The sequence below is a fragment of the Pelophylax lessonae genome, assembly GCF_965119305.1.
Source record: "Pelophylax lessonae genome assembly, chromosome: 9".
Taxonomy (NCBI): domain Eukaryota; kingdom Metazoa; phylum Chordata; class Amphibia; order Anura; family Ranidae; genus Pelophylax; species Pelophylax lessonae.
Window position 1 is genome coordinate 258,654,805 of NC_138776.1, and position 25,693 is coordinate 258,680,497.

Sequence of the window (25,693 nt, forward strand, 5' to 3'; positions counted from 1 at the left end):
AAAACTCTGTGCAGACATTATTTATCCCCTTACAGTCCAGATAATTCTCAGTTTATTATACGTCTACAGAGAAAAGAGCCCTGTATAGGTCTCATGAGCTTATAAAGAGGCATGGACAAAGAACAAAGTCACATGACTGAGAGGATATTAGACCTCACCCTGGAGATCATCTACCTGCTGACCGGAGAGGTGAGGAGGATTCTGGGAGGTCACATGACATCACTCTTATCGCTAATAATAAAATACAGACCTGACCAGAGAGGTGAGGAGGATTCTGGGAAGTCTGTAGTAATAATATTTACTTTCTCTCTTTACACAGGATTATAAAGTAGTGAAGAAAATATCTGGAGATCCATTAACACCCAGCAGCCGTTTTCACAGGACATCACCCATCACCGTGCCTCCACCTCACTGCCTGACAACAGAGGTAACCAGTACCAAGAAGATTCTAGAAGTCACCAACAAGATCATTGATCTGCTGACAGGAGAGGTGAGCGGTGCCGGGAATTCTGGGACATTTTCCAGTAACAGACAAGGGATGTGTCTGGATGGTGACTGTATCATTGTGTGTGTCAGGTTCCTATAAGGTGTCAGGATGTCACTGTCTATTTCTCCATGGAGGAGTGGGAGTATATAGAAGGACACAAGGATCTCTACAAGGACGTCATGATGGAGAATCAGCCGCCCCTCACATCACCGGGTAAGAGGAGACTTTATTGTAAAGGAGAGAGCAGTACGGAGGATCCACCTAGATCCCCCATCGTCTGATAAACACATAGAAACAATGTATTCAGTCAGTGTGTGTGTTTCCTACAGATGGATCCAGTAATGGGAACCAACCAGAGAGATGTCCCCGTCCTCTGTATTCCCGGGATTCCACACAGGAAGATCACACCATCCCTCACCATCATCAGGTAGGTAGAACTGAGCATGTAGACCTGATAAAGTATTATAAACTTTGAGATATAAGTTTTCTATGTAATCTTTTTTTCTTACTTCAAATATATATTATCTTGTTTTTGGTTTTAGGATGAAAAACTAAAGGACATCAAAGTTAAGGTTAAAGAGGAAGAAAAAGAGAGATTGGTGAGTGGAGATCAGCAGTCTTTCGAGGAGGGGGAGATGACCATGAAAAGTAAACAGGAGGAATCATCACTTTATACCAACAAGCGTAAGTAATAAACACTAAACGCATAAACAGTTAACATTAAGTATAAAGTATGTTAAACTGTTAATTATTTTTTAAAAATCACAAGTCCATCGAATTCACCCACCCAAAATATTGGCATTTGATCCATGGAGGGATCCCAAAAGGTTATCGGAGATCTCCCCAGGTTAACCATCTACAATAATCTTTCCTACAAATTTTAATAGCCATTTATAATTACTGTATTTAAAAACACTGATACTGTACACCATATGAAAGGTCCATCTCCATTCCTTAATATAACGTCATGTTCCCAACAAATGAGGAGGAGATACTGTACACCATATGAAAGGTCCATCTCCATTCCTCAATAAAACATCATGTTCCCAACAAATGAGGAGGAGATACTGTATTCCAGTGTTTCTCAACTCCAGTCCTCAGGGCACACTAACAGGCCAGATTTTAACTATTACCTTGGGGAGATGCAGAATAGAATACTGCAATCACTGAGCAGCAAATGATATCACCTGTGATGTATTTCAGTTTTCTTGCAAACCTGGCCTGTTAAGCTTAGTACACACGCAACAAATTTCCGCCGATCGGTCGTCCGTCTTTTGTCCAGAGTGGTGTTTTGTTGGTTGGAATGTGCCTAGACTGCACACGAATTTTCCCGCACAACAAAATTCTACTTCAGAAGTGATGTCATGTGTTGGTTTGCTTTCTTTGTCTTCTTTCTTCTCTGAGCATGCCCAGTCTTGCTCATAAGATTTTTCCCTGTCGAAATCTGTACTGACTGCACGAAAATCGGACGTGTTTTGACAGAGGACAAACATTTTATAGCCTGCACACCAGATTTTTTTTAGGCCGAAAAGTCGGAGTCGGTTGTCGGAAGCATCATACTAACAAGCCGAAAATCGGCAGATCGGTCGTCGGACGAAAATTCCCGGTCGAATTTCTTCTCGTGTGTACGGAGCTTTAGTGTGCCCTGATGACCGGAGTTGAGAAACACTGCTGTACACCATATGCAAGGTCCATCTCCATTCCTCAATATAACGTCATGTTCCCAACAAATGAGGAGGATAGAAAGTATTCTCATGCTCGGTGCCCAGTGACAGCGGCCATCATCCCTGATCAGTATATACAAAAAGAGTTCCCCTTAAGGTATGGGACTATAAATGCCGCTGGACACTGTATACTATGTAAAAAATAATAACTTTATTGATACAAAGGGACATGTAGTGAAAACACAATATAAAGAGAAACACAAATACACATACAGGGCATTAAAATTGCATGCATTTGACAGACCGAATACCGAACCAAGATGTGGACACTTAGGTACATAGGGCAATCGTGGAACCGGAACCGACCCTACGCGTTTCGGGCGTGAAAGCCCTTCCTCAGGGGTCACCCAAAGTTACCAGATAGAGCACCTAGTGTATCTAGAAAAGTAAAGCGATTTAGTAAATTGTAAAACAGATATCTGTGTAGTTGCATATCGCCTAGTGTATCTAGGAAAACAGAATTGCTTCGATATACTTTCAAACAGACATTTGTACAACTATATATACACAGGCCGACAATTATAAACTTTGTCTTTCGATATCAGCTCTATGAGGATCGACCTACCCTTTGTGTCCAACCAGTGGATTGGATCGGTCTGTCGGATAAAAATGGTATTGCTACCGTATGGAGGGATGCCCAAGTTTTCCCAGAGCCCGGACAGGGCATAGAGCTCCGTAAGAGTATGAAGAGTATAGTAGCAGTAGCTGCCCGGAGGGATCGACAGGGCACCACGATGACCAGTCAGTAGTGGCTCAACATGGACCGCTCACATGTAGAAGGGTATAAACATTTGTGATACCTAATGCAAAGAATATAAAAGTACAACACCAAGGGTTGGAGTAACTAGGAACAGTGATTCCCTGTGAATTTGACTTAGACCCCTTTAAGGACCATGAAAATATTTACCTTGAGTATATGAAGTGAATGTGACCAGAAGGTCAAATAAAGTAGATATGATATAAAACTTATGTTGGCGTGGTCAGCATTGTGAAGGTGGTCTGAAAGATATCAAGGAGGGGTATAGAGGCTATTAGAGCCCCAATAAATTACAAAAAGTGCAAATAAAGGATAAAATAAGGTCCATCTCCATTCCTCAATATAACGTCATGTTCCCAGCAAATGAGGAGGAGATACTGTACACTAGGGCTGAACGATAGTCGATGTGATATCGACTATCGTGCTGCGAGCTTGGGCGATAGTCACATCGCCGAACATATGATGTAAGGCAGCACTGCAGCTAGTTCTCCTGACTAAGCGGTGGGCAGCGTGCCGTTAGCAGCGGCACAGCGAACCAATCATGCGTGCCTGCACAACTGATTGGTTCGCTTAGCCGCTACTCACGACGTGATTGGTTCGCTGTGCTGTGGGGCGGAAGTGTATTGTGGGGACTGGGAGTGTGCTTCCGGTGCGAAGGAGCTGCCTGGTGGAGAGGACTACAACTTTTAGCGGTACCCCCACTTCCCGCGTTTCTGTCTGCCCCCAGCCAGAGAGATTCCTTCTCCCTCCGGGAGAACCGACTTCACAGCCCGATCTTGAGGGACAAACAGAAGAGGCAGATGGAGCACACGTGGGCCAAGGCCACCAAGAAGGTACCAAATACGGAGAGGAGGCGACTGTACCATGTACACCAGGAAGAGGCGGGTATAAATATCGCAATATATATCGTTGGGGAAAAAATATCGCAATGTGATTTTTTTTTTCCCAATATCGTGCAGCCCTACTGTACACCATATGAAAGGTCCATCTCCATTACTCAATGTAACATCGTGTTCCATGTTCTTTGGTATATTTTCATGCTTTTTTAAAGAATTGAGGTGAGGGAAGATCCATCTGTATTCTCACACTGCTCAAACACTGTTACCCAATATTATACCAAAGTTAATTAAAACTGTTGGGTTGTAGACCAACCTATATCAATCATCAAGCAAGGCATGAGTAATACTTGTAACATTTATTCAAAAATTGATTTCCAACAGGTGGACACAGGGTCTGGAATACCTCAGAGGGACGTACGATGTTATCTCCAGGTTATAATGCAGAAGATAATGGTATTGCTCAATGTTCTCAAGGAGTAAATCCCATTACTCAAAGTACACCTCACAGGCCTTACAATCTAGAGAGAATAATTGATCCTGCCAATGTTGAGGAATCTGCTATTCAATCACATTCTGTTAATCCAGATGTCCTCAAGAGAGCTCACACTGTGGATAGACCAACATGTCCTTCTAATCCCAAAAAATCTTTTTTAAGCCAAAAAGGAGTTGACACAGGAGTGAGTTCCTTGTCATGTACAGTGTGCGGGAAATCTTTCAATGAAAACAGAGCACTTCTTAGACACCAGAAAACTCACACATCTGAACGTCCTTTCTCATGTTCAGAGTGCGGAAAGTGTTTTATTGAGAAAGGACACCTCCTTAAACACCATAGAATTCACACAGGTGAGCGTCGCTATTCGTGTTCAGAGTGCGGGAAATGTTTCATTCACAGCGGAGACCTCCATAAGCACCAGAGGATTCACACAGGTGAGCGTCCATTTTCCTGTTCAGAGTGCGGAAAGTGCTTCAACCTGAAAGGAAACCTTCGCAAACACCAGAAAATGCACAATGGCGAACTTCCCTTTTCATGTTCAGTGTGTGGGAAATGTTTCATTCGAAACACTTTTCTTGTTAGACACCAGATGATTCATACAGGTGAACGTCCTTATTCATGTTCAGAGTGCGGGAAAGGTTTCATTCAGAAGGGAGAACTTATTATACACCAGAGAATTCACACAGGGGAGCGCCCTTTCTTATGTTTCGAGTGCGGGAAATGTTTCAGCTATAGAAGAGCGCTTAGTCAGCACCAGAGAATTCACACAGGCTAACAAGTCTGGCATATTATGTGCATTACAAAAATATATTGATGTTTTTTGGCCTGTGGGGATTAAATTATAGCAATATGGTTCTCTAAAGAGAGTGCTGACTTGATCCCACGCTCACATAGGCGGCATCAAAAAACTAAAAAAACTAAAAATTTAAGTGCCAGGCCACTGCTAAGAGATCAAAATGTGACTTTAATCCAATCCAAAGAGTAACCAACGCGTTTCGGCATCCAAATGCACCCCCTTTATCAGGGCTCTTTTTAAAACAATGTGAATGGGCTGGAAATGGGCTGGACCTTCAGTGTTATTTCTATTAGTGTAATTACAAGCATGGGCCTAGTCAGCAGCTGGTGTGGCACCACAGAACTAAACTGTGGTAATTCAACATGGCCAGAAATGGCAATATGTTGACAGCTCTTTTTATGAGTTGCCATTGGTTATTGCTGTACACTATGGGTGCCCAACCTGCGGCCCTCCAGCTGTTGCGGACCTACAAGTCCCATCGTGTCTCTGCTTTTGGGAGCCAAGTTCCATCATGCCTTTGCCTTTGGGAGCCAAGTTCCATCATGCCTCTGCCTTTGGGAGCCAAGTTCCATCATGCCTCTGCCTTTGGGAGCCACGTTCTATCATGCCTCTGCCTTTGGGAGTCATGCTTGCAACTGTCAGCCTCTAAATGCCTTATGGGACTTTCCTTACAAAGCCCCATTGGTCCTGTAGATCCATAACGGCTGAAGGGCCACAGGCTGGACACCCATGCTGTACACCATTGTTGCTTTACTGAAAAAAACTGGCTTTCCATTACTTTAGCCAATGTATAATTATTAATACATGCCATATATATATTTTTTTACTTAAATGATATGAGATTTTATCTAGATTTAAGCTTGGTTTTGATATTTGCTAATCAGATATTCTGATGTCTTCTGTCTTGTCACTGTCTCAGAGATTTTACTGCATTGATTAAAGCTGCGAAATTGACTATCCCAATATGTGTCACTGTGATTTTTTTTTCCAATTAATTCCACAGCTAATATCAGTGGTGTTCCTAGTGTATCAGACATGCAGAGCTGATTATTTGTAACATCCCCCCCCCCCCCTCCTCCAAAATGTTTTACTGCTTGTAAACTGAAATTACTAATAATGACCAGGAAAAAAATGTTGAAAGGGAAAATTGTAGCTCCCCATACATTGGTTGTTATTTGCAAGAATGTCCCTTACATTGGTGATTAGAGGGAAGAATGTTCCATTACATGGGTGGCCAGAGAGAAGAATGTCTACTTACATGGGTAGTTATTGGGAAGAATGTTCTCCTACATAGGTGGCCAATTGAAAGAATGTCCACTTATGTTGGCAGCCAATTAGAACGTTTCCTTACATTGGTGGTCAGTGGGAAGAATGCTCCTTACATTGGAGGTCAGTGGGAAGAAGGAGGAGGACACACCCAAAGAGCTCTCTCAGAGAACCAGCCCTTTTCAAGCCTGGGCCTTGCTTGCTAGCTTGGCCCAGGAACAATGCCTGATCCTGGGGGAGGCCCTGGGAGGGATCCCCCTGATGACACGGGGCCTAGTGAGGAGGAGGTGGAGGACCTGTCTGTGGGTCCAGGCCCTGGTGAGAATGCGGATGTCTTCAGCCAGAAGGTTATCAATCGTTTTAGGGCGATTGGGAGAGCTGAAGAAAAACTTAAAGTTTTGAAGGCTGAACATAAATCCTTCAGAGCCAAATACTGCCAGGCCTGGAGTAAAAATCGCACAGCCATGAAGCCTGAGCTACAGGAATTGGAAGATAAGGTAAAGAAACAATCTTTATTACTGGAAAAGTTGAAAGATAGAAGCGGAGTGTTTAAAGAAAAATTTGATAATGAGAGGAGATTTGCCAGCCAAGCATCAGCAAGTTCTGTGGATCAGCAGCCTCAGTTAATGGATGACCAGGCTCCATCTGCCTCTGCACCTCTCCCCCCATGCCAGAACTGGGAATCGCCAGCGGCAACCAGCCAGGGGGTTGAGAGTGGGCATGGATCCCTGACATTTATCCAGGAGATGGAGTCCCCCCTGAGAGCAGATAAGTTTGCATTCACTGATGATCCATCAGAAATCCCTGTGGATGGGCAGAGGAGATACAAACCAGCAAAGCCAGTACTGGTGGAGAAATCCCAGTATACCATGCTGCCATCCAACATGTCTGCCCCACCTGCTGTAGTGGATGGTGTCCCAGGTGAGAAGGAGCTTTGCCTACAGCTACCTATTGGAGATTCTGCTGTGAACACAACCAGTACAGACATGCAGGGAAAATCCCTGACCGTGAAATCCCCGGACCATCAGGTGAATATGGATGGACCTGCATCTGACACCCCAGACATGGATTTTGCTGGTCTGGCTGAGACCAGTAGTCCCTCTGAAAGCAAAATGGCTGCCAGCTCCAAGGAGTCTGTTTCACTTTCACCAGAGCTTCCCAGTGTTTCAGGGCTGATTGCTGGTGGGGGAGGGGATCAGCATGCTGCTGTTTTTGGAATGGAAGCAGCCATGGAAGTTACCTGCAGTGTTTTACCTGCTGCTGTGCTAGAACTGAATTCCATTTCCACAGCTGAAAACCCTGTCCCAGTGGAAGAGAAGATGACAGCTGAAACTCTTACCAGTGCAGCACCAACTATGGATTCTGCTGTGAAGACAACAAATATCCCAGCAAGTATTAAAAATGACAATAATCATAAAGCAATGAATGTGGTGGGTGGTGGTGAAGGGGATAATATTGCTGGGAAAAATAGAAATGACATTTCTCCCCCTGCTCAGCAGAGGAAAGATTTATCGATTGTACAGATCAATCCCGGATCTGTACAATCGTTATCTGTTATGTCTGTGTCGGATGTTTCAAAACAAACTGATGGATTTTCTGCTGGGAGGAATGTTGGAAGCTATGCTTCAGCTTTGGGGAGTCGCACCAGGGTGGGTGGTGGGGATTTGGTTAGTAATCGCAATTCAAGGAGGTTTGTTGGGGGGTTGGTTAGTGGGTATAGGAGGAGGAATGTGGTTCAGTTGCGGTGGGAGGGCGATGGAACGCCGCCAGTAAGGGGGAGAGTGGCCGAGTTGGTCTTGGAAATGGGGTTTAAAGCCTGTGACATTTTTGCTTTGATTTGCCCGGTGGGAAGTTATGAATTTGATTTGTCGTTTGTGAAACCTGAGAGTTTGGATCTCTTTTGGGAGAGATTTAGGAGGTGCAAGGGCCTTCAGCAGTGGAGTGGTTTGGTGCCAAAGGTGATCTCAAGGCAGCCTCTGATAAAGTCGGTGACCATCTTGGTGCGTAACGAATCCATACCAGAGGCTGATTTATTAGTATGGCTACGCCGATATGGCGAGGTCCTCACTCCACTGCGGAAGGTCCTTGATGAGCATGGGATATGGACAGGGGCCTGGACAGTGTCACTAAAATTGGGGGTGCTGGGCGATGTAGTTCAGCACCTTCCCTGCTCAGCCTTTCTGGGTAGGGATAGGCTGACCATTTTCTACCAAGGTCAGCCTAAGGTATGTAATAAATGTGGTGATAAAGGCCACTTTGCATCGTCCTGCACCCACAAGAAGTGCTCACTGTGCCAGGATTTAGGCCATTTGGCCAGAGAATGCACCCAGATTCGGTGCAATTTGTGCCAGCAGCTGGGTCATCCATATAGCCAGTGCCCAGAGGCACTGCATAACTTGCCAGGATTGGAGACTGAGCTGCAGAGGCTTGATAAAGAAGATGAAGCAGCTGAAGTTAGAGAGGAAATTGTTGTTGCCCCTCCTGTGTCTGTTGTGTCAGATTCTGTTTCCCCTAGTGAGGTGGTCCCTGAGTCTGTCCTTCCTGTGTCTGTTGTGTCAGATTTTGTTTCCCCTAGTGATGTGGTCCCTGAGTCTGTCCCTCCTGTTGTTCCTACATCTACTGTGCGTAGATCCTCCAGACTAGCGGAAGCTGCTGGGGGGGCGGGTATAGTGGATCTTCCCCCTCGGCCTACTCCACCTCCAGTCCCTGTCTCTCGACACCGCAAACGCGGCCAAGAGGGTGCAGGGGTGCTGGATGGTGGTGGGGTCGATGGGGTTGAGGGAGGGGTGTCCATGTCCCATGTCTCACCCTCTGTTGTGGAGGATTCGGATGAGGAGGGGTGGGAGAGGACAAGGAGGAAGAAAAAGAAAAAGAGGAAAACCAGTAAAGCGGTCGTTTCCTCCTTACAGTTAGAGCCAGGAGGGGTTCCTCTTGGCAACACATTTTCGGTTTTATCAGGGGAGGAGTTAGTATCCGATTTATCCACTTCTTTATCATCTATGGATGAGGGGGAGTCACATAGTGTAAAGAGAGCTGTTTCGGGTGATGAGAGTGTGGTGGAGGTTAAGAAACGACTACCCCAATCATCCTGATGGCAGTGCCCGCTCTGATAAAGGTGGCGACCATTAATGTCGCCAGCGTGAAATCTGCAAGAGCTCGTGATATTGCCTTATTTTTGCTCAGTGAGTTTGATGCTGAGATTTTATTTTTGCAAGAGACCTGGCTCAATACTTTGGCCGATGTCCATCTAGCAAAAAGGGAGTGGAGATGTGGTCCCTCCTTTTGGTCTCTTGCGGCTGAGCCTTGCAGCGGAGTTGCGGTTCTTTTTAAAACCGATATGGTAACGTGCCGGCGGATAATTGAGGTAGAAATGGGGAGATGCATGGTCTTAGACGTCTCTGTTAGGGGGCAGGACCTGCGCCTCATCAATATCTATGGACCGCAGTCAAAATGGGACAGGAAATGCCTCTTCACAAAGATCAAGCCCTTCCTTTTTACATCCCAGCAGGTTGTCTTTGGAGGTGACTTTAACACCATAATTAGGCCTGAAGACAGGGGGGTCTCCATAGACAGGCTGGGTTATGATAGCGTTTTTCTTAGAGATATGGTTAGACAAGCAGGCCTGGTAGATGTGCACATTAAGCACTGCCCTGGCAGCACGGGATTCACGTTTCAGAGAGGGAATAGTCAGAGTAGGATAGACAGGTTTTTTTTAAAGGAGAACTCTGCTTTCTCGGCTCCTGAGTTGAGGGCGGTGGAGTTCTCTGACCACTGTATGCTGTCTGTGACTCTGAATGCCTCGGACACTCCACCCAGGGGAAGGGGTACCTGGAAACTGAATTCGGCTCTCCTGGAAGATGTAGAGGTAAGACAATCCTTTGAGGATTTTTTTCAGGCACAGGTTTCTATTCTGGACTTTTGCAGCAGTAAGTCAGAGTGGTGGGAGCTTGTGAAACAAAGGGCGATTGGACTTTTCAAGGCCATAAGTAAGAAGAAGCAGCTTGGTATGTATATTGCCTACCAGCATTTGCGGAGGAAGCTTGATCGTCTTGTCTCGTATGGAGGAGATCCAGGGGAGATCTCGGAGGTAAAGCTTCTTCTTAGGAAGTGTCAATACGACCGGCATGCCTCCTTGGTTCTGGAGAGAGATTATGGGAAATATCACTCGCCTGATCCTTACCAGAACTGTAAGCAAGGCATAGCAGTTAAGACGGTCATAGGCCTGAGGGACAGTACGGGTTCCCTGGTGAAGTCCAGATCAGGGATCCTGGAGATCTTCAGGTCATATTACGCAGACCTTCTGGGAAGAAAGGACCTTAGTCGGGACAGGATGGAAAGCTTTCTGGATTCTACTCCAGGATTGGGAAATGATACATTGCCTTTGATGGATTTGACAGAACCAATTTCAGCGGATGAGGTAGTTCGTGCTATAGAGAAGCTGGCTACCAAAAAGTCGCCTGGGCCAGATGGGTTGACAGCTGAATTTTACAAGTGTTTTAAGTCCATTCTGGCTCCCTTTTTAGCGGAGGTTTATAACAGCTGTTTAGAAGAGGGTTCTCTCCCTCCCTCCATGAGGCAATCCGCTGTGATTCTTCTGTCAAAAGGTAAAGACCCCTCAATAATTGAGAACTGGCGCCCCATCAGTCTTCTCAATGTTGATAGAAAGATCTTGGCGAAGATTCTTTTTTGGCGCTTGTCGTCAGTAGCAGGCGATTTGTTGTCCAATCATCAGCACTGCTCGGTCCAGGGCAGAAGTACCTTTTCAGCAATTTTAGCTGTCCGGGAGGCTTTGGAGCGATGCAGGGCTGCTGGATGGAGAAAGTACTTGCTGGCATTGGATCAGGCGAAGGCTTTTGATCGAGTCAATCATGAGTACCTGTATTTGCTACTTGGTAGATACGGCCTGCAGGGGAGGTTTATTGATTGGCTGAAAACATTATATAAAGGGGCTGAGAGCTTCCCACTTGTTAATGGTTGGGTTGGACGGCCTTTTGAGGTTGGCTCTGGTGTGCGCCAGGGGTGTCCTTTGAGCCCCCTGCTATATGTATTCGCAATCGACCCCTTCATAAGAAGGTTAGAGAGTGGATCGTTGTGTGGGGTGCCTTTGGGCATTGCTGGTGTGCCGCCTTTGAAGGTCGTGGCCTATGCCGATGATGTGTCTGTTATTATCTCTGGGATGGAGGAGGCGCAGGAGGTGGTCTCTGTGATAGAGCAGTACACTGAGGCTTCTGGCTCTAAAATCAATCATGAAAAGAGTGAAGTTTTCTGGATGGGTGAGGAGGGTGAAAGCTTCGAACTTCCGGATGCCTTCCCAGAGCCCCAGCAGGAAATTAAAGTGTTGGGCATCAAATTTGGTCCTGGTGACTATGGTCACCGAAATTGGGAAAGCAGGTTGTTGAATGCCAATGCCAAGGTGGCAAGCTGGAAGAAATGGAAACTTTCCTTGAGGGAAAGGGTTGACTTGATTAAAACTTACCTGATCCCAATCTTTTTATATGTCAGCTTTGTCTGTATCTTGCCGGAATCTCTCTATGCAAGGGTGTACAGCTGCTTTTTCCAACTGTTATGGGGAAATAGGCTGAACCTGATCAAACGCAATGTAACTTACCTGTCCAGGCGGGAGGGTGGTCTAGGAATGGTCAACCCTATAGTTTTCTTTTCTCTGCTTTTTTTAAAGTATAATCTTGGTAATATGTTAGCAGAGACCCCGCCGGGATGGGTGGGTATTTTTCAATCTTGGTTTAGGCCTTTTCTGCGATGCTGGGAAGATGGCGGGCCAGTGAAAAGTCTGAGAGTCCGACATGGCAAGCTTCCGGCTTATGTTGCCCCGTGTCTGAAAATACTTAGGCAGTGGCAGGTGACAGTGGGGGATATCAAGTCCCTCCCCAGAAAGCTTCTGGAGAAGAGGATTTTGGGCTCTGCTTTCAGTGTGTCGCTGACCTTAAGGGATTGCCCAGGCCCCGTAATGAGGGAGGGGTTGCGTTTAATTAACTTAGGAAGAATCCCTTTGAAGTTTAGGGATCAAGCCTGGCTCGCTTTCCACGGAAGGCTCTATGTGAGAGGGAACCTGAAGCATCGCCCTGTGGATGATCGGGATTGTCCTAGAGCGGAGTGTGTTGGTAAAGTGGAGTCTATGGACCACTTTTTGCTCCAGTGTCCCTTTAACATAGAGGTGTATAAAAGGTTGGGGAGGGCTCTAGGCATCCCCTTTCTCTATCGCATGAGTTATGCGGAGTGGGTGTACGGGGCATTCCCGACTCGCTGGGATTTTGATTTGGATACACTTTTTCTAGTTAGTATAGTTGTCCGTTACTTCACGTGGAATGCACGGTGCCAGATTACCCTGCGGAAGAAAGTCCTCCCTGTCGAGGTGGTGGTGTACGATATTCTGGGTGAGGTTGGGAAGATTCGGGGTCTTGAGAAGGGCAGGGAGCCTCGAGCGGTCTGGATAAGGGCGTGGAGGAATATCAGACCTGCTTTTGGTGAACTGTCCATCTCTGGGTGAAAAGCTTTTTTCCTATGCTATTTCTTTCACGCCCTTAGCTTTTGTTAGTTAATATCTTCATTTTTGAAGAAGGGCTGCATGCATAATGGGAGTGGTTTTGTTTCTTGACCTCGCAGGTTTGATGTCTGGTGTGGTGGTGTGAGTCTTATTAAGATTATTTTTCCCGGTAATGATGTGTTTCATGATGTGAGTTTTGTTTTTGCTGTAAAGGCAGTCTTTATTTGAGAACAGAATTTGCTATGTATTTTTTTTTTTCCCCCCTTTTCATGTAAATATGTATATATTTATTTATGTATATTGATTTTATGCTTATTGATTGCAAGACTTTTAATAAACAAAATTGGGAAGAATGTTCCCCTACTTTAGTGGCCAGTGTGAAGAATGTTCCTTACATTTGTGGTTAGTGGGAAGAATGTTCCCCTACAATGATGGCCAGTGGGAAGAATTTACCTTTCATTGGTGATTAGAGGGCAGAATGTCATCTTAACATTGGTGGTCAGTGGGAAGAATGCTCCTTACATTGGTGGCCAGTGGGAAGAATGTCCCTTACATTGGTGATCAGTGGGAAGAATGCTCCTTACATTGGCGGCCAGTGGGAAGAATGTCCCTTACATTGGTGATCAGTGGGAAGAATGCTCCTTGCATTGGTGGATAGTGGGAAGGATGTCCCCTACATGGGTGACCAGTGAGAAGAATGTCCCTTCTATTGAGGCTCTAATAGGGCGATGCAAAGGGTGGACCCGGGGTGCAGAGCAGTGCGTCCCGAGCCCACCCATTGTGTGACAATAGCGAATGAAAATTCGCTATTGTCACACGGATCCTCCTCCTGGCCAATCAGGGAGCGCGTCGGATACGGGCTTCCTGATTGGCCGCAAGGCAAACCCCATGCCATTGGCCGAGGAGGAGGCGGGAGGACTCGTGGAGACGCGCCGCCGGGGGACTGAAGAGAAGCCGCTGCTGGGACTGCTCCAGGGCTCCAGGTAAGTGCACTGGTCTGGGGGGGGGCACACTGCATTAAAAGGGGCACGCACGCACACTGGTCTCTGCTGGTCTCTTGAAAAGGGCATGTACGCTGGTCACTAACTACATTGAAAGGGGGCATGCACGCTGGTAACTAACTACATTGAAAGGGGGCATGCACGCTGGTCACTACATTGAAAGGGGCATGTATGCTGGTCACTAACTACATTGAAAGGGGCATGTATGCTGGTCACTAACTACATTGAAAGGGGCATGTATGCTGGTCACTACATTGAAAGGGGGCATGTATGCTGGTCACTGCATTGAAAGGGGGCATGTATGCTGGTCATTACATTGAAAGGGGGCATGTATGCTGGTAACTGCATTGAAATGGGCATGTATGCTGGTCACTACATTGAAAAGGGCATGTATGCTGGTCACTGCATTGAAAGGGGCATGTATGCTGGTCACTACATTGAAAGGGGGCATGTACGCTGGTCACTGCATTGAAAGGGGCATGTATGCTGGTCACTACATTGAAAGGGGCATGTACGCTGGTCACTACATTGAAAGGGGGCATGTATGCTGGTCACTGCATTGAAAGGGGCATGTACGCTGGTCACTGCATTGAAAGGGGCATGTACGCTGGTCACTGCATTGAAAGGGGCATGTATGCTGGTCACTGCATTGAAAGGGGGCATGTATGCTGGTCACTGCATTGAAAGGGGGCATGTACGCTGGTCACTGCATTGAAAGGGGCATGTAGGCTGGTCACTGCATTGAAGGCGGCATGTACGCTGGTCACTGCATTGGAAGGGGGCATGTATGCTGGTCACTGCATTGAAGGGGGCATGTACGCTGGTCACTGCATTGAAAGGGGGCATGTATGCTGGTCACTGCATTGAAAGGGGCATGTACGCTGGTCACTGCATTGAAAGGGGGCATATACGCTGGTCACTGTTTTAAAGGGGGCACACTGGTCACTGTGCATTGAAAGGGGGGTCACTGTGCATTGAAAGGGGGCACACTGGTCTCTCTGCATTGAAAGGGGGCATGCTGGTCTCTCTGCATTGAAAGGGGGCACACTATACTTTAATTACTGAAGGCCCTTTTCACACTTTTGCGACCTCAAAGTCACACAATTTTTTACAGTGTTTTTTGCTGCAAAGCAATGCCTATTACATTTTTCTGTTTGCGCCCCCCCAAAAATTTTGAGCAGCAGCCGCTACTGATTGGTACTCAGTGGAAAGAATGTCCACTTTTAGACAGCTGTAAAGATTATTGGTGGTTACTTTCCAGAGAAATGAGAGGAGACGCATCACAAGTGCCACACCACAACAATGGGCAGGATTTCAGACTACCACAATGACCTACACTGCTTATTGTCTGTACCCCTGGAGAGCCATTGGTGATTCTTCTCATTGCAAACCCCACCAAATTATGGTTAAAATATTTTTATTTCTATCAAATAAGCTGCAGGCAGCTTTCACCAACATGTAACCAGTGTATTGTACCTGTCCAGAGTTAAACATCCTTAGGTAATTAAATTTTGCGAGTGGAATGATGAGGAGGGCAAGTAAGAACAGGGCTGTGCTGTATGGGGAATGTGTAGCTCCTCCGTTCAGCCTGCCCCTCCCCCTGTCACAAGGCTGTGTGTGTATTTCATTCTTACACAGCCCAGTGAGCAGCTCCCCGCCCCCTCCAGGAATGGGAGAGGCTGCATCTGCTCTGCCTTCTCCCGCCCCCCTCTCTCTCTCTCCCTGTGCCCGCCAACACACTCAGTGAAGCCCGTGTGTGCTGTATGTGAAGGAGATGTGTGAGCAGGAAAGTTTCATTTAAGCAGCCAGCAGCTACATGGTGAACTTAGTGAGTAAGATGAGCACTGTGACCGGACTTACTCCTCCCTACCCTGTCACTCCCCCCTCTGTCCCTGTCATCACCCCCCTTTGTCCCTGTCACCCCCCCTCTGTCCCTGTCATCTCCCCCCTCTGTCCCTGTCCCCTCCTCTGTCCCTGTCATCCCCCTTTCTGTCCCTGTCATCTCCCCCCTCTGTCCCTGTCACCCCCCCCCTCTGTCTTGGTCATCCCCCCTTTGTCCCGGTCATCTCCACCTCTGTCCTGGTCATCTCCACCTCTGTCCCGGTCATCACCCCCCTCTGTCCCTGTGATCCCCCCTCTGTACCTGTCACCCCCCCCCCTCTGTCCCTGTCATCCCCCCCATCCCTGTCACCTCCTGTCTCTCCCTGTCACCCCCCCTCTGTGCCTGTCGCCCCCCTCTGTGACTGTCATCCCCCCATCCCTGTCACCTCCTGTCTCTCCCCCTCTGTGCCTGTCACCCCCCCCTCTGTCCCAGTCACCCCCCTCTGTCCCTGTCATCCCCCGTCCCTGTCACCTCCTGTCTCTCCCTGTCATCCCCCTGTCCCTGTAACCTCCTGTCTCTACCTGTCACCCCCCTGTCTCTGTCACCTCCTGTCTGTCCCTGGCACCCCCCCTCTGTCCCTGTCTCTCCCTGTCATCCCCCCCCCTCTGTCCCTGTCTCTCCCTGTCACCCCCTCTCACTCTCCCTGTCACCTCCCTCTGTCCCTGTCATCTTCCCCCATCTGTTCCTGTCACCTCCTGTCTCTCCCTGTCACCCCCCCTCTGTCCCTGTCACCTCCTGTCTCTCCCTGTCACCCCCCCTCACTCTCCCTGTCACCCCCCCTCATTCTCCCTGTCACCCCCTCTCACTCTCCCTGTCACCCCCTCTCACTCTTCCTGTCACCCCCTCTCTCTCTGTGTCACCCCTTCCTTCTCTCTCTCCATTTCACCCCCTCTCTCTCTCCCTGTCACCCCCCTCTCTCCCTATCTCCGTATCACCCTCCTCTCCCCCTCTCTCCGTGTTACCCCCCTCTCTCTGTGTCACCCTCCTCTCTCCGTGTCAACCCTCTCTCTCTCCATGTCACCCCCTTTGCCTCTCTCTGTCAGCCCCCTCTCTCTCCCTGTCACCCAATTTGCCTCTCTCCATGTCAGCCCCCTCTCTCTCCCTGTCACCCCCTTTGCCTCTCTCCCTGTCAGCCCCCTCTCTCTCCCTGTCACCCCCCTCTCTCTCTGTCACCCCCTCTCTCTGTCAACCCCCCGGTCTCTCTCTGACAAACCCCCTCTTTCTCTCTGTCGAACCCTCTCTCTCTTGGTTGTTGTTGTTAATATTTATTTTTGTAACTTAATTCTGAATAAAACATTTAGCAGTGTAATTTTATGAGATATTTTACGAGGGCGTGTTTAGGGGTGGAGCAGGGTAGGGGTTGGGTGGGGCAACAAGTGGAGAGTAACTCTTAAGGCCTGGCTAGTAGCTCAGGACTTGAAATTTTGAGCCCAGGGGTAGGGGAAGTGTCAAGGTCTTACTTTGCCCTCCTGTTGGTAGCCATCGTGGACATGTGCAGACTGCTGTCTTTTATAAACTCTGTTTGCATCATCACTTGCCTGCTGCCTGGGTGTCGCTCAGTGATGATGTTGCACACCTGACTATATAAATCACCTGTTGGCTTGCAGTTCTTGCCCTTGTGATTGTGCTCCAAGGTGCATCACTGCTAGCAGTCTTCTGTTCTCCGTGTTGCTCCGTGCATGACCTGGCTAGGCTGACGACTTTCCTGGCTCTCTATTCCGCTTTGGCAGACTACCTGCCTCTGTACTCGACCCCGGCTTGGATGACTACCCACTTCTAGACTCAATCCCAGCTTGTATGACTGACTGCTCTGGACCTGACCCCGGCTGTTCCTGATATCGCTCCTAACTCTTGCTGTGTGTTTTTTGCTGTTGCTCTAAAAAACTGCTTTATTTTACTTGCATCTTCGTGTGGTCTGGTTTCCTGGGACCCTGATGGGAAGCAAGTGGAGGGATTGGCAGAAAGGGGCAGCAATCACAGATTGGTTAGTAAGGTGTATTAGGCTACATGTACACGGGACGTTTGAAAAAGTCCTTTGAACGCTGGAACTTGACAGCTACAGAACAACGTTTTGCAAAACACATCAGGAGACCCTCCCAAACACCCACAATGCAACAGAAATATATGTTTTTCAGCCATTTTCATTTGAATGAATATATACATATATTCATTCCCTGGCATGGCAGAGTCAGGTCACCCTAAACTCTAGTCACCCTGACATGGCAGAGTGGGGTCACCCTGGCATGTCAGAGTCAGGTCACCCTTACATGGCAGCTGCATGACTCCACTCTGCCATGTCAGGGTGACCGGTGTTTAGGGTGACCTGACTCTGCCATGCCAGGGTGACCCCACTCTGCCATGTCAGGGTGACCGGTGTTTAGGGTGACCTGACTCTTCCATGCCAGGGTGACCGGTGTTTAAGGTGACCTGACTCTGTGCTGTATGGGGAATGTGCTGTATGGGGAATGTGCCCACCCTGTCACTTCCCCCTCTGTCCCTGTCATCACCCCCCTTCTGTCCCTGTCACCCCCCCCCTCTGTCCCTGTCATCTCCCCCCTCTGTCCCTGTCCCCCCCTCTGGCTCTGTCATCACCCCCCATCCCTGTCATCCCCCCTCTGTCCCTGTCACCCTCCCCCTCTGTCCCTGTCCCCCCCTCTGTCCCTGTCACCCCCCCCCTCTGTCCCTGTCATCATGCCAGGGTGACCGGTTTTTAGGGTGACTTGACTCTTCCATGCCAGGGTGACCCCACTCTGCCATGTCAGGGTGACCGGTATTTAGGGTGACCTGACTCTGCCATGCCAGGGTGACCCCACTCTGCCATGTCAGGGTGACCGGAGTTTAGGGTGACCTGACTCTGCCATGCCAGGGTGACCCTGTGTGTGTGTATATATATATATATATATATGTGTGTGTGTGTGTGTGTGGACAGATAGCATAGAGGTGGGTTCAGGGGCTTCTGAAAAAAACGCCCAACTGCTCCTCAACGGCCGTTTACAAGTTGCAGTGTACATGAGCCCTTAGTCAAGCAGCAGCATTCATATCAGAATAAAGGGGGGATAGCCTGAATAAGGGTAGGCCATTGAGGAGGGAGTTGGAGTAGTCAAGGCAAAAAATTACCAAGGAGTGAATAAGTTGTTTTGTGGTGTCGTTAGTCAGGAAGGGGTGAATTCTGGAGATGTTGCGGGGGTTAAGGTGGCAAGATGTAGCCAGTGATTAGATGTGGGGGCTGTAGAATGGGTCAGAGTCTAGCATTACACCCAGTACCTTGGCGTGTGCGGAGGGACCAATGGTTGTGCTGTTGATCTTGATGGTGAAGTCATGGGGAGGGGATCGGGTAGGAGGGAAATATTACAAGCTCCATTTGAGAAAGGTTGAGTTTGAGGAAGTGGCGTGACATTGTTACTGATACGTCACTCTTAATGAAGGTAGCTAGATATTTTAGGAGTGCTACACTATTTTGCTATAAAAATCCTTTATAATAATAATAATGTACATGCAAATAAAGAAAGTATCACGAACAGAACTCAAATGTTAAAATTTTTCCCCAAAGATGAACTCTGAGATGAGTCTTTACGTATCTTGCTCAATAAAGTTGCACTTTAAACAATGTAAGCTGCAGTTTTCCATCCACAAGGAGGAGATCTTAGGTGTCTTCAGTGGAACGCACAGACAGGAAGTGATGCAATGTGTAGACAGGAAGTTCCAGGTCAGAGGTCAGTCGGGAGGAAGTAGAGAGGAGACATTGCTGAAACTGGTAAGATATTTTATATTTACACCCCCACCCCCCCCCCCCCCACCGGTCATGTGCATCCTCTTCCCCCATATCCTTTTATCTCCAGCATTTAGTTATACACAGATATACTGAGAAGAAAGGATCGGATAAATGCAGCTCTTGTTTTTCATTAGAAATGTTACACACAAGATAATAAGTAAAGCCTAGTGCACAATATTCGAAAATCGAATGAACTATCGTATGTTTTTTCTCCTGCTTCCTTGTTCCATGTTTAAAAAGGAAAATGCCATTAATGGTATGAAACTTCTTGAAGGACAGAGGACAACCTCCCACGTCCGTAGCTACGGTCTATGTCTAGCCTGTGGTAGCAACTGTGTTTTCCGATCATGCTTGGGCTTACGTGTTCAAATTTTTATAGGACGATTACTGTACTTAATGAAAATCAGATATTATTACAACTGACAAGAAACATTTTCCAACATGTCCCTTCGGAAAGTTCATCTGAACAGTCCATAATGCCCTATCGTTGGTGTCAGTGGGAAAAATAGTGCCTCATTGTTGGTGTCAGTAGCAAGAATTATGCCCCATTGTTATTGTCAGTGGAAGGAAAAGGACCAGTGGTCTAGGCAAATAGGCAAGGGATTGCCAAACAAATGATCACTTCCACAGGGCGCAGAAGAGGCCCCCTTCCACCCGCCACCATTACCGGGCTCTCCTGTACAATTGGAGAACCCTGTATCGCTGCCAATTGGATCCCTAGTGCACTCGGAGGGGAAGAAGGTACATCGGTACCCACTTTTCCTCTGATGTAAGAAACCGCAAACAATGAGGAATGTAGTCACCTCCGGTTTCGGTTTGATGTTTATAAGCCGTTATCAGCTTCTAAAACATTTGGTCAAACCAAGCTCAGTTCAATCAGATGCTTTGGAGGGCAGAGGAGAGATCTAACCACAGAGACCTCCAGGTAAAGCTTTGTTAAGTTTTCGATAGAGAAGTAAAGGGTTATAATCTCTTAACTTTATCCCAATTTGGCTTTTTTTTTTTTTTTTAGCTCGCATCCCATTTTGTGTGGTGTTGACCAAATAGAAGCTAATCAAAGGGGAATCTCTCTGACCAGAACTCAGACAGAAGAAAACCTCAACAGAGGATCTAATGCTTCTCTTGTCGATCTAAACCTAAAATAAAAGGTTTTGGTTAGAGCTGTGCTTTAAAGAAAATGTTGGCTTTTAGTCATATTCCTAAATGAGGCCTGTAATATAGAATAAGAAGCAATCGGAGATGTCAGAACTATACAAAAACTCTTTGCAGATATTATTTATCCCAGTACAGTCCAGATAATTCTCAGTTTATTATACGTCTACAGAGAAAAGAGCCCTGTATAGGTCACACGAGCTTATAAAGAGGCATGGACAAAGACCAAAGTCACATGACTGAGAGGATATTAGACCTCACCCTGGAGATCATCTACCTGCTGACCGGAGAGGTGAGGAGGACACTGGGAGGTCACATTATCGCTGATAATAAAATACAGACCTGACCAGAGAGGTGAGGAGGATTCTGGGAAGTCTGTAGTAATAATTTTTACTTTCTCTCTTTACACAGGATTATAAAGTAGTGAAGAAAATATCTGGAGATCCATTAACACCCAGCAGCTGTCTTCACAGGACATCACCCATCACAGTGCCTCCACCACGCTGCCTGACAACAGAGGTAACCAGTGCCAAGAAGATTCTAGAAGTCACCAACAAGATCATTGAACTGATGACTGGAGAGGTGAGCAGAGCCGGGAATTCTGGGACATTATCCAGTAACAGACAAGGGATGTGTCTGGATGGTGACTGTATCATTGTGTGTGTCAGGTTCCTATAAGGTGTCAGGATGTCACTGTCTATTTCTCCATGGAGGAGTGGGAGTATTTAGAAGGACACAAGGATCTCTACAAGGACGTCATGATGGAGAATCAGCCGCCCCTCACATCACCGGGTAAGAGGAGACTTTATTGTAAAGGAGAGAGCAGTATGGAGGCTGCACCTAGATCCCCCATCATCTGATAAACACATAGAAACAATGTATTCAGTCAGTGTGTGTGTTTCCTACAGATGGATCCAGTAATGGGAACCCACCAGAGAGATGTCCCCGTCCTCTGTATTCCCGGGATTCCACACAGGAAGGTCACACCATCCCTCACCATCATCAGGTAGGTAGAACTGAGCATGTAGACCTAATAAACGTATTATACAGTGCCTTGCAAAAGTATTCGGCCCCCTTTAACTTTTCAACCTTTTGCCACATTTCAGGCTTCAAACATAAAGATATAAAACTGTAATTTTTTTGTGAAGAATCAACAAGTGGGACACAATCATGAAGTGGAACGAAATTTATTGAAAATGTCAAACTTTTTTAACAAATAAAAAACTGAAAAATTGGGCGTGCCAAATTATTCAGCCCCTTTACTTTCAGTGCAGCAAACTCTCTCCAGAAGTTCAGTGAGGATCTCTGAATGATTCAATGTTGACCTAAATGACTAATGATGATAAATAGAATCCACCTGTGTGTAATCAAGCCTCCGTATAAATGCACCTGCACTGTGATAGTCTCAGAGGTCCGTTTAAAGCGCATGAAGAACAAGGAACACACCAAGCAGGTCCGAGATACTGTTGTGGAGAAGTTTAAAGGGGCCGAAAACTTTCGCAAGGCACTGTAAACTTTGAGATATAAGTTTTCTATATAATCTTTTTTTCTTACTTCAAATCTATATTATCTTGTTTTTGGTTCTAGGGTGAAGAACTGAAGGACATCAAAGTTGAGGTTAAAGAGGAAAAAGAAGAGAGGTTGCTGAGTGGAGATCAACAGTCTTTCGAGGAGGGGGAGATGACCATGAAAAGTAGACAGGAGGAATCATCACTTTATACCAACACACGTAAGTAATAAACACTAAACGCATAAACAGTTAACATTAAGTACAAAGTATGTTAAACTGTTAAATAATTATTTTTAAAAAAGCACATGCCCATCGAATTCACCCACCCAAAATATTAGCATTTGAGCCATGGAGGGATCCCAAAAGGTTATCGGAGATCTCCCCAGGTTAACCATCTACAATAATCTTTCCTACAAATATTATTAGCCATTTATAAATACTATATTTAAAAACACTGATACTGTACACCATATGAAAGGTCCATCTCCATTCCTCAGTATAACGTCATGTTCCCAACAAATGAGGAGGAGATACTGGACACCATATGAAAGGTCTATCTCCATTCCTCAATATAACGTCATCTTCCCAACAAATGAGGAGGAGATACTGTACACCATATGAAAAGTCCATCTCCATTCCTCAATATAACGTCATGTTCGCAACAAATGAGGATCAGATACTGTACTCCACAGGAAAGGTCCATCTCCATTCCTTAATATAATGTCATGTTCCCAACAAATGAGGAGGAGATACTGTACACCATATGAAAGGTCCATCTCCATTCCTCAATATAACGTCATGTTCCCAACAAATGAGGAGGAGAAACTGTACAACATATATGAAAGGTCCATCTCCATTCCTCAATATAACATTATGTTCCATGTTCTTTGGATGTTTTCATGCTTTCTTGAATTGAGGTGAGGGAAGATCCATCTGTATTCTCATACTGTTCAAACACTGTTACCCAATATTATACCAAATTGAATTAAAACTGTTGGGTTGTAGACCAACATATATCAATCATCAAGCAAGGCATAAGTAATACTTGTGACGTTTATTCAAAAATTGATTTTCAACAGGTGGACACAGTGTCTGGAATACCTCAGAGGGACATACGATGTTATCTCCAGGTTACAATGCAGAAGATAATGGTATTGCTCAATGTTCTCTAGGAGTAAATCCCATTACTCGAAGTACACCTCACAGGCCTTACAATCTAGAGAGAATAATTGATCCTGCCAATGTTGAGGAATCTGCTATTCAATCACATTCTGTTAATCCAGACGTCCTCCTGAGAGCTCACACTGTGGATAGACCAACATGTCCATCTAATCCCGAAAAATCTTCTTTAAGCCAAAAAAGAGTTGACACAGTGAGTTCCTTGTCATGTACAGTGTGCGGGAAATCTTTCAATGAAAACAGAGCACTTCTTGGACACCAGAAAACTCACACATCTAAACGTCCTTTCTTATGTTCAGAGTGCGGAAAGTGTTTTATTGAGAAAGGACACCTCCTTAAACACCAGAGAATTCACACAGGTGAGCGTCGCTATTCGTGTTCAGAGTGCGGGAAAAGTTTCATTCACAGCGGAGACCTCCGTAAGCACCAGAGAAGAAGTCATACAGATGAGCGCCCCTATTCCTGTACAGAGTGCAAGAAATGTTTCATTCAGAAAAAAGATCTTCTAAATCACCAGAGGATTCACACAGGTGAGCGTCCATATTCCTGTTCAGAGTGCGGAAAGTGCTTCAACCTGAAAAGTAACCTTCGCGAACACCAGAAAATTCACAATGGCGAACGTCCCTTTTCATGTTCAGTGTGTGGAAAATGTTTCATTAGGAACAATTTACTTGTTAGACACCAGATGATTCATACAGGTGAGCGTCCTTATTCATGTTCAGAGTGCGGGAAAGGTTTCTTTCAGAAGGGAGAACTTATTATACACCAGAGAATTCACACAGGGGAGCGTCCTTTCTTATGTTTTGAGTGCGGGAAATGTTTTGGCTATAGAAAAGCACTTACTCGGCACCAGAGAATTCACACAGGCTAACAAGTCTGGCATATTATGTGCATTACAAAAATATATTGATGTTTTTTGGCCTGTGGGGATTAAATTATAGCAATATGGTTATCTAAACAGAGTGCTGACTTGATCCCACGCTCACATAGATGGCATCAAAAAACTAAAAAACCTGAAAATTGAAGTGCCAGGCCACTGCTAAGAGATCAAAATGTGACTTTATTCCACTAAATCCAATCCAAAGAGTAACCAACGCGTTTCGGCATCCAAATGCACCCCCTTTATCAGGGCTTGTTTGAAAACAATGTGAATGGGCTGGAAATGGGCTGGACCTTCAATGTTATTTCTATTAGTGTAATTACAAGAATGGGCCTAGTCAGCAGCTGGTGTGGCACCACAGAACTAAACTGTGGTAACACAACATGGCCAGATATGGCAATATGTGGAAAGCTCTTTTTATGATTTGCCATTGGTTATTGCTGTACACCATGGGTGCCCAACTGCGGCCCTCCAGCTGTTGTGGACCTACAAGTCCCATCGTGCCTCTGCCTTTGGGAGCCAAGTTCCATCATGCCTCTGCCTTTGGGAGCCACGTTCTAGCATGCCTCTGCCTTTGGGAGTCATGCTTGCAACTGTCAGCCTTGAAATGCCTTATGGGACTTTCCTTACAAAGCCCCATTGGTCCTGCAGTTCCATAACTGCTGAAGGTCCACAGGCTGGACACCCATGCTGTACACCATTGTTGCTTTACTGAAAAAACTGGCTTTCCATTACTTTAGCCAATGTATAATTATTTATACATGCCATATTTTTTTTTTTACTTAAATGATATGAGCTTGGTTTTGATATTTGCTAATCAGATATTCTGATGTCTTCGGTCTTGTCACTGTCTGAGATTTTACTGCATCGATTAAAGCTGCGAAATTGACTATCCCAATATGTGTCACTGTGATTTTTCCAATTAATTCCACAGCTAATATCAGTGGTGTTCCTAGCGTATCAGACATCTAGGGCTGATTATTTGTAACACCCCTCTCCAAAATGTGTTACCGCTTGTAAACTGAAATGACTAATAATCAGTGTCGGGGTAGTTACTCAAAAAATGTAACTAGTTACTAGTTACTTCTGTAAATTGTAATGAGATTACTTTACTAGTTACTGCATTTGAAAAGTAACTTCACTACTTATTACTTTACTTTACTTTTGAAAAAAAATATGAACAAATTCCAATGCGCATATTTATTTGTAGTGTACAAAAAAACAATACAATATTTATTGTTTTATTTATATATATATGACCACAGTGTGCTCCCTTTCAATGCCAGAGTGACCACAGTGTGCCCCCTTTCAAAGCCAGACTGACCACAGCGTGCCCCCTTTCAATGCCAGAGTGACAGAGTGACCACAGCGTGCCCCCTTTCAATGCCAGAGTGACCACAGCATGCCCCCCTTCAATGCCAGAGTGACCACAGCGTGCCCCCTTTCAATGCCA

General features: G+C 46.1%; 2 protein-coding genes across 2 annotated transcripts in view; both read left to right on the top strand.

Moving 5' to 3' along the window:
* Window positions 1–25,693, top strand: part of LOC309564409 (uncharacterized protein) — a 121,571-nt gene that overhangs the window by 52,329 nt on the left and 43,549 nt on the right. The window contains exons 3-10 of the mRNA XM_082269037.1: window positions 4,189–4,650; window positions 4,759–5,046; window positions 20,386–20,444; window positions 21,083–21,190; window positions 22,259–22,400; window positions 23,261–23,641; window positions 23,744–23,890; window positions 24,083–24,226. Of these exons, the coding sequence (XP_082125163.1) occupies window positions 4,189–4,650; window positions 4,759–5,046; window positions 20,386–20,444; window positions 21,083–21,190; window positions 22,259–22,400; window positions 23,261–23,641; window positions 23,744–23,890; window positions 24,083–24,226 (1,731 nt within the window). The remainder of the gene's footprint in view (window positions 1–4,188; window positions 4,651–4,758; window positions 5,047–20,385; window positions 20,445–21,082; window positions 21,191–22,258; window positions 22,401–23,260; window positions 23,642–23,743; window positions 23,891–24,082; window positions 24,227–25,693) is intronic.
* LOC309562832 (uncharacterized protein) overlaps window positions 1–25,693 on the top strand; it is a 119,105-nt gene that overhangs the window by 50,044 nt on the left and 43,368 nt on the right. The gene's annotated exons all lie outside the window — the stretch shown is intronic.